Raw genomic sequence first — 8,442 nt, forward strand, 5'->3', positions numbered from 1 at the left:
CAATAATTGAGGGTGATCTGGGGCTGCTGGGATGGTGTCCCCTTTCCAGGCTGGGCACAGCGGCATGGGGCATGGTGCCCGTGGGGTGCCAAGGCCACCACCATGGCCCACCAGGCTACCAACTCAGCTCCAGCTGTGGGGACAGGGCCAGAAAGCTTGGTGGTGGCACAGGAATGAGCCAGCAGTGGGATGGTGGCAGGCTGGGATGGGTGGTTACTGGGATGATGGTGGGCACTAAGATAGTGGAACCCACTGGGATCTAGGTGGACAACGGTGGGCACCACAGCAGATAGGCCCAAGGGTGGAGCTGGCACTGGGACCAGTGGGCCCTGTGACAGGTGGGCACTGAGATGGGCAGCACAGGAAGCCCCAGAGGTGATGCCATGGCAGCACCAGGCAAGGAGTACCGGGGCACTTGTGCCCTCCTCCTCCATCCCACAGAGCCCCAGTTCCCCAATTCCCGTTATTCCCCAACTCCTGTTATTCCCCAACTCTCACGGGCATTCCCAACCCTCGGGAACATGCTGTGCCCCCTCCCAGCATCCCACATCCTGCAGGCACTGGGATGAGCAGCCGCACCGCGCCGTGCCATGAATTATTGAGGCAGGTAGAGCATCACCTTGGCCCTGTGCCATCTTCCTCCTTCCATGGGTGGGATGGGCGGCTCCGGTTTCTCCCGAGCCGCGGCAGGGCCTGGAGACCTTTGGACCATGACGTGAGCACCGGGAAGCCCTTAAGAGGCAGCACAGGGCACAGGCACAAGCAGCCGCACGCCTGCAGCCATGACCGTCCCCATCGCCAAGTCATTCTACGACCTGAGCGCCACCTCCTTGCAGGGGGAAAAGGTGGATTTCGGTGTTTTCCGGGGCCGTGTAGTCCTGATCGAGAACGTGGCATCGCTCTGAGGCACCACAGTGCGGGATTACACCCAGCTCAACCAGCTCCAAGCCCGCTACCCCCGGCGGCTGGTTGTGCTGGGCTTCCCCTGTAACCAGTTTGGATACCAGGTAAGTCCTGTGAGCTACGAGGCAGGGGGTGAGGAGCTGGGAAACACAGGGCTCTGGATTTCTCCTTTCCTGCCACAGGAGAACGGCACCAACGAGGAGATCCTCAACACCCTAAAGCATGTGCGGCCCGGGGGTGGCTTTGAGCCCAACTTCACCCTGTTCCAGAAATGTCAGGTGAACGGGAGCGACACCCATCCCGTGTTTGCCTACCTCAAGGCTCACCTGCCCGCACCGGCCGACGAGGCCGCACACCTGATGGCCGAGCCCCGCTTTGTCACCTGGAGCCCTGTGCGGCGCTCCGATATCTCCTGGAATTTTGAGAAGTTCCTGGTGGGGCCCGAGGGGGAACCGTTCCGGCGCTACAGCCCCCGTGTGCCCACAGCCCAGCTGGAGCCTGACATCCAGCGTCTCCTCAAGCTGGCCAAGTAATCCCAGCTCCAGCGTGATCCTGGCTCTGGTGTGATCCTGGCTCTGGTGTCACCCCGGGATGGCCTCAGCTCTCCGCAGGGTGACAGCCCCCTCTGAAACCTCCATGGGGAGGGGGCTCGATGGGGGCAGAGGGTTGGAGCCGCTGGGGTGGTGCGGGCTGGTGGCAATAAATGAGCTGGAGGGAGCATGCCCAGATCTGTGTGGTTTTTGGGAGTGTAACTGGATTCATAAGGTTTTTGGGAACATACCCATACCATGTGGTTTTTGGGGGCTGTTGGGACGAGCAGGAAAGAGGAAGCATCCCTGAGGTGCCAGATCCAGGAAATGGTGGCTCAGGGATAGGTGGGTGCCAGGCCGGTTGCACCCAGTTCCCCGTGGGTGTTGTTGGGGCTGGGTGCCAAGAGCAGCACCTCACCCACCCCAGGGCAGTGATTTCCCACACCCAGCTCCTTCCCGCCTCAGGAATATGGAATTCCCAGCAGGGCATGGCCAGGTTACAAACCCCAGGGCAGGGGGAAGTGACCCCAAACCAACTCCTTGGGAAGGGAAAATGATTCAAGTCCTTTCTCTGCAGGGTTTAAGAGAGCACTGGGAGAGTGCAGTGGGCTCTCCAATGCTGGAAAGGGCTAAGGAGGAATTCCACAGGCTCCTGTGATGAAGAAAAGTCCCCTGCATCAGACCCCAACACCCTTCACCAGCTCCAGGGAGTGAAGCCCACCCCCCGAATACTCCTGCCTGTGCCACCAAGCTGTCACATGTCACATTTATTGCCCTACACATGAGAGCTCCTGAGGCGGGATGGGGTGGGAATCCCTTTGGATACTGTTTTGGGGACCCCTTTATGTCTTCAGCACATGGGGGGCTCAGGCCGTGGCACTGCATCCCATCCCTGCAGTCAGGGTTGGAGCCAAAAGGCTCCAGAAACATGGGAGCATCCGGTGTCAGGTGTTCACTGCATCCAGGCTGGAAGTTTGGAGGAGCGAATCATGTTAGGGACACTGTGGTCCCCAGGTATTACAGTTCCAGGGATCCAGGGATCTCCCAGAGCTCCTGGAAGCTCATCCCGGGATACACGTGGGGATCAGAACAGCGGGGTCATCTGGCGAGGGTCGTCAGGCAGGATGCTGACGGAATCCTCAGCACGGCCGCAGAGCAGGCACAGCATGGTATATTCCTGGGGGAAGGAAAAGGGGGGGGGGGCTGGAAAAAGGGGGGCTGCCACGGCCCTGCTCCCCCACAGGGAAACCCGAGCCAGATCTGGTACCCGATCCCCGATTGCAATCCGAGCCAGGGGATCTTGTTTCCAGCCCCACTGGCTCCCCTGAGCCCTTTTTCCAGCAGTTTGCTGCATAGGAGATGTGCCAGGAATGAGGAATGGGGGTCACAGCCCCCTCCCATCACCCACATTCCCATGCCAGCTGCGCTGGGCTTCCCCCACAAGGCACAGATCAGTGCTGGGGGAACTCCAGGTAGCCCTGAGCACAGGGATGTGGCTCTGAATCCTTTGAGGCTCCATCCCAGGGAAGGTGGGAATCAGCCTGTGGAAGGGTGGGTCTGGAATTCCAGAGGCAGAGGAGCCGGGAAGGGCTTCTGAGGGACAAGAGGCAAACCTGGTAGTCATCCACTACGCTGAAGGTGTACTCATGGCGTGCAATCAGGTGGTGGCAGTTCTTGCACAGGTCTGTGGGGCAGGGGACAGTGGGGTGAGGGGACATGGACACTGTCCCTGGGGTATCCCCCCACTCCCCATCTCTTGGGACAGGCCCCAATCCTCTGTGCCTGCCCTCACCCCTGGGGCAGAGATGTCCCAGTCCCCAAAGCATGAAGCCCCCAAAATTCCCCTCCCAGCAACACACCTCCCTTAATGCCCATCGGCGGCTCCCTGACACTTCCTCTAAAACCGGAGACCCCCTTCCTGGGCATCCACCATTCCCATCCTCAGGAACCCCCAGATATTGAGACCCCAGATTTCCCCTACTCAAACTAAGCCTCCCCCTCCTCTGACCTCTGAGCCCCCCCCATCACGCCCCACGCCCCAGGACTCCCTCCCAGCCCTCAAGACATCCCAGAATCCAAATGTTACCCCCAGCCCTCAACCTTCAAGGCCTCCACCAGTGCCCCCCAGCCTTCAAGACCCCCAGATCGCAAAGGTCCCCTCCAGCCCTCTCTAACCCTCAACATCGCCCAAGCTCTAGACTCCAAAGGTCCCCCAATGCCCTCAGCATCCCTCAAGACCTTCAAGACCCAAGGTCTCTCCCAGCACTCAACACTCCCGGACCCCCGACCCCTCCCAGCCTTCAAGCCCCCGCCCAACCTTCCGCGATCCCTGAGCCCCAGGCCCCAAATGTCCCCCTCAGCCCTCAAAGAGCCCCAGACCCCAAAGGTCCCCTCAGGCCCCCCAACCTTCAAGAACCCCAAGACCCAGATCCCAAAGGCTTCCCCACCCCCTCAAGCCTCCCCGGGCCCTCACTCCCCCGGTGCCCCCCACCGCACGGTCATAGGTGACGATCTCCTCCCCGTCGTGCAGGCCCGCGGCCCGGTTGCCGACCAGCACGAAGTCCCGGCGGCCGCACTGCGCGCACCCCACGAAGTTCAGGAGGAAAGATCCGCCCTCCAGGCAGGTGGTGCCCTAGGGCGGGAGCACAGGCTGGGACCGGTGCCGGTGCCGGTGCCGGTGCCCGGGGCGGTGCGGGAGCCCCCCGCGCCCCCCTCACCCGCTCCGGGTACTCGGTGCCCACACAGCCGCCGCACATCTCGCGCCGCCCTCACCCGCAGATGCCGCGAGAGCTGCGCCGAGGGGCGGGGCTCAGCCATGGGGCGGGGCTCGGGCGCCGGGCGGGGCGGGACCTGGTGCGGAATGGGCGGGGCCTGAGGGAGTGGGCGGGGCCTGAGGCGCCGCGGGGCTGCTTGGGGCAACCGGGAATAACCGGGGGGGCCTGGGCTAGTCGGGCACCCAGGGCTAGTGGGGGACACCTGGAGTGACCTGGGGAGCATCCAGGGCTAGCGAGGGGCACCCAGGGCTAGCTGGGAGCTGCCTGGGATTAGCTGGGGGATATCCAGGGCTAGTGGGAGACCCTGCGAGGTACCTGGGGGCCATCCAGGGCTACTGGGGGGCATTGAGGGCCAACTGTAGGGTGTTGTTAATTGGCTGGGGGACACCCTGGCTTAGTGGGAAATACCCAGGGCCAGGTGCCGGGTGCCCGGCTGTGTCCAGCCGGGGAGCATCCAGGGCTAGTGGGGGACACCCAGGGATGACTGTAGGGGGGCTTGGGCTAGCTGGGGGTCATCCAGGGCTAGCTGGGGACTGCCTGGGTTAGGTGGAGGACACCACGGACTAGCTGAGGGACATACAGGGCTGGTGGGGATCACCCAGGGCTAATCAGGGAGCGCCTGGGACGAGCTGGAGTACACTGAGGTCTAGCTATGGGGTGCCCGGGACGAGTTGGGGAATTCACAGGGCTAGTGGAGGACACCTAGGGCTAGCTGAGGGATGGCTGGGACTAGCTGGGAGGCATCCCGGGCTAATGGGGTACACCCAGGACTAGCTGGGGGGTATCCAGGGCTAGCGGGGGACACGTGGGCTCGCCAGGGGGGATGGCCGGGGACCCCCGCGGGCGTCGGCGGGGCGCTGCGTCTCTCCGCACCCTGCAGGTGCCGGTGCCGCCTGTGCTGCCGCCGGTGCTGCCGCCAGTGATGTTGCCGATGCCGGTGCTGCCGGTGTCGGTGCTGCTGGTGCTGCTGCCGGTGCCGGTGGCGCTGGCGGCCGGGGGGCGCCGCTGTGCTGCATTGCGGGGCGGGCGGCCCGTCCCCGTCCCCGTCCCTGCGCCCATCCCCGTCCCCGCCCGCCCGGTCGGCTCGGCCCGGCCCTCCCGGGGGGAGCGGGGCTATCGGGGCCGGGCAGCGCCGCCGGCTCCGGGTAGGAATGTCCCTGCGCGCTCAGATAATGTTATTTATATCGCGGTGCAGGGCGGCTCCGCTCCCCCCGCCCCGCTCCCGCACCGGCCCCGCCGCCGCCGCCGCCGCCGCTCGCCCGCCCGCCGCCCCGCGCAGGTGAGACCCCGCGGCACCGGGATGCGCCGCTCCGGGGAACACGGCGGGGACCGGGGGACAGCGGGAGGCGCCGCTCCCCGGGGACACGCGGGGGGGGGCACCGGCAGCCGCTGCCCGCCCCGCGGATACCGGGTGGGGGGTGCGGCACCGAACACCGGGCGCGGTATCGGGGGGGGCCGGTGGGCACGGAGGAAAGTTTGCTGGGGGGTGGTGAAGAGCCCTCCGGGGAGCCTGAACCCCCTTTTCGGGAGATCTGCTGTTACCCCGTGTCCCTCGGGGCTGCTCTCGGGAAGGACGGGGCGAGCGAGTGGCGATGACTTTCTAGGGACACCCTGGGGACAGCCCGGGGACAGTGTGGGGACACCCTGGGAACACTTTTCCTGGGGTGCCAACCCCTGGAGGGCTCCCCACTCCAGTCCTTGGTGCTCCCAGCACCGTTGGGACGCGATGGAAAAGCCGAGTCCTGAGGGTCTTGGTGGGACACATCACCCAACCGACTTTGTCCCCCACTTTTTAGCAACTGGGCAAACTGGAGTTACTGGAAAGGGTTTTTAGGGGGCCGTGCCCTTGGCCCCCCTTGTCCCGGTGCCAGGAGGATGCTCACGGGTGGGTGTTGGGCTGGGGGAATTCTTACCTTCACCCCAATAACCTAGGAGTCCCCCAGGCCTGATTTCCCAGCTTTTCCCTTTATAAATCTCCAGCTCCCAAGCCAGGGGATTGGGGTGCACTGGAAGACGGTGGCAAGCACAGGAGACTCAGAAAATCCTGCTTGGTGCCAGCATGGCCCCCCACAGAGTATTTTATAGCTATCGTATGGTTTGGGGGCACTGGCTGGTGATTTTGGGGTACAGGGGGGGCAGCTCCTAAGAAGGGAGCAGGGCTCGGCTGGCACCGTGCTTGGGGGAGGCCTATTTATAGCCAAAAATGTCTGTAGAGTGTCAGCACGTGTGCGTGTCACCGGCTTGGGTGACATGGGACAGTCCTGGCATGGCCGGCATGTGGCCCTGGGGAAACCCAAATTCTCCTGGCGGGTGGGAGTGTGGCCGGGGAGCCCTGGCCGGAGCGGGGCATGGCAGCCAGAGGAGCCGTGCCGTGCCTTTCCATGCCCAACCGCCCCGTGCTGTGCCGCGCGGCCATGCCGAGAGGGACCATCTGCTCCCGGCCCTGGCCCTGCGCCTGGCAGGCAGGAGACTGTTGGGGGGCTGGGGGGATGCCCCCCGGCTCCTGCCCCTTCCCAACCGGAGCATGGCTGCTTGTGGACATGGGGGAGATGCCAAATCCAAGTGTTTTGGTGAAGTGGAGCAATAGGGACATGCCAGGCTCTGGGTGGTGGTGATGGGGCAGAATTTTGGGGTGTTTTGGGGGATTCTTAGGAGTTTCTGTGCACTGGAAATGGGCTTTCCGGCAGCATGCTGTGGCTGTGAGGGATGAGCCAGGGAATGGATTTGAGGGTGCCATGGGCGCCAGGTGCCAACCATTGCCCTGGCTGCCCTTGGGGTGTGGTGGGACGTCCCCCATGCCCAGCGGGGGGACTGTGGTGGTGGCACGGTGCCAGCCCCTCACCGGGAAGTGCTGATTCACTGTGCCGAGCCGCTGGCCGGGGAAGGCGACGCTGCCCGGGCCACGGCCGCAGGATGCTGGCGGCGAGGCCGGCATGCTGGCATTCCCAGCTTTCCGCACGCTGAGCGGGAGGAATGACAATTCCCGGGTGGCGGGTGCTGGTGGCGGCGTGGCTGTGCCAGGGAGGGATGCTCAGAAGGCGCTGGTGTGGTGGAGGGAGATTTAAAGGGTGGGTGAGCGCCCGTGCTCAGCATGCTCCCATGGGCCTGCTGTGGCTCCCTTCGGCGTCATCTCCTCCCCCTCCTCCTCCTCCTCCTCCTTCTCCTCCTCCTCCTCCTCCTCCTCCTCCTCCTCCTCCTCCTGGTCTTTCTCCTCCTTGGATGCTCGAGGCCATGGCCCCACTGCTGTGTTGACAAGGACAGTCAGAACTGAGGTGTCCTGCAGAGACCTGACACAACTTAGCACACCCATCCTGCTGGCAGTCCCTGAAGCTTTGGGGGCAAAAATCCCCAAATTTGGTCTCCCACAGGGCTTTCCTGCCAGGGTGAGCTGGGTGCTCTGGCAGAGGCACAGAGTCATGGCATGAGAGGCTGCAGGCCTGGTTCCAGCACCCTCCTGCCTGCTCCGGTACACACCTGCATGGCCCTACACCCACTTGTGTGCCTGCTGCACGTGTCCCATGCACACTCTGGTGTGTTCTTGCATGTCCTTGGTCATATGTGCACACTCTGGCATGTTCCTGCATGTCCTTGCTCAGGCATACACACTCTGGCACACTTCTACTTGTCCTTGTTCACCTGGGCACTCTCTGGCATGTCCCTGTGTGTCGTTGCTCAGAGATGCACACTCTGGCACACTTCTGTAGGTCCTCGTTCAAATGTGGGCGCTGTAACAAGTCCCCACATGTCCTGGCTCACAGGTACACACTCTGCCACCCTTCTGCATGCCCTTCCTCACACTTGCACACTCTGGCGTGCTCCCTCATGTCCTTGCTGCACTGTCCACACTCCTGCACGCTCCTCCACATCCTTGCATGCTCCCGGTGCTGGCAGGTCCAAGCCAAGAAGGCCTTGCCTGTGCCGCCCCGATTAGGGTGTGGAGTAGGGGTGTGGCACAGCCTGGGCCGCCCTGATAACCCTGCCAAGGGGGACCTGGGGGGATGCCCAGGGAGTCTGAGGGGGGCCTGGGGGCCCATGGGCTGTCACAGTTCATGGGGACAGCAGGGATTCGGGGCACACAGGGTTTCCCCTGGCACCCACAGCTGAGGGCTCTGTGCAACTCCAGGTTGCAGTAGGGGTCCTGGACATGCTGCTGGCTGTGGGGAGCCCCAACTCATCTCCTCGCACCCCTCAGGGGCCCCAGCAGCTACCGACAGCTGCTCGGAGGCATTTTTAGA

At 63.8% G+C, this 8,442-nt stretch overlaps 2 protein-coding genes across 2 annotated transcripts; one reads left to right on the top strand and one right to left on the bottom strand.

Annotated features, from left to right (window-relative positions):
• Positions 1-16: 16 nt before the first annotated feature.
• On the top strand, positions 17-1,629 carry GPX2 (glutathione peroxidase 2). Its single transcript, XM_010405355.4, has 2 exons — positions 17-1,007; positions 1,086-1,629. The coding sequence occupies exons 1-2, from the start codon at positions 783-785 to the stop codon at positions 1,434-1,436; spliced, it is 576 nt and encodes a 191-aa protein (XP_010403657.2). The 5' UTR covers positions 17-782; the 3' UTR covers positions 1,437-1,629.
• A 556-nt stretch (positions 1,630-2,185) lies between these two features.
• Positions 2,186-4,242, bottom strand: CHURC1 (churchill domain containing 1). The gene is made up of 4 exons (XM_039551877.1): positions 4,151-4,242; positions 3,930-4,065; positions 3,047-3,117; positions 2,186-2,610 (listed from the first exon to the last, which is right to left on the bottom strand). The coding sequence occupies exons 1-4, from the start codon at positions 4,187-4,189 to the stop codon at positions 2,518-2,520; spliced, it is 339 nt and encodes a 112-aa protein (XP_039407811.1). The 5' UTR covers positions 4,190-4,242; the 3' UTR covers positions 2,186-2,517.
• Positions 4,243-8,442: the final 4,200 nt, after the last annotated feature.

Source organism: Corvus cornix, chromosome 5 (assembly GCF_000738735.6).
Source record: "Corvus cornix cornix isolate S_Up_H32 chromosome 5, ASM73873v5, whole genome shotgun sequence".
Classification (NCBI taxonomy): domain Eukaryota; kingdom Metazoa; phylum Chordata; class Aves; order Passeriformes; family Corvidae; genus Corvus; species Corvus cornix.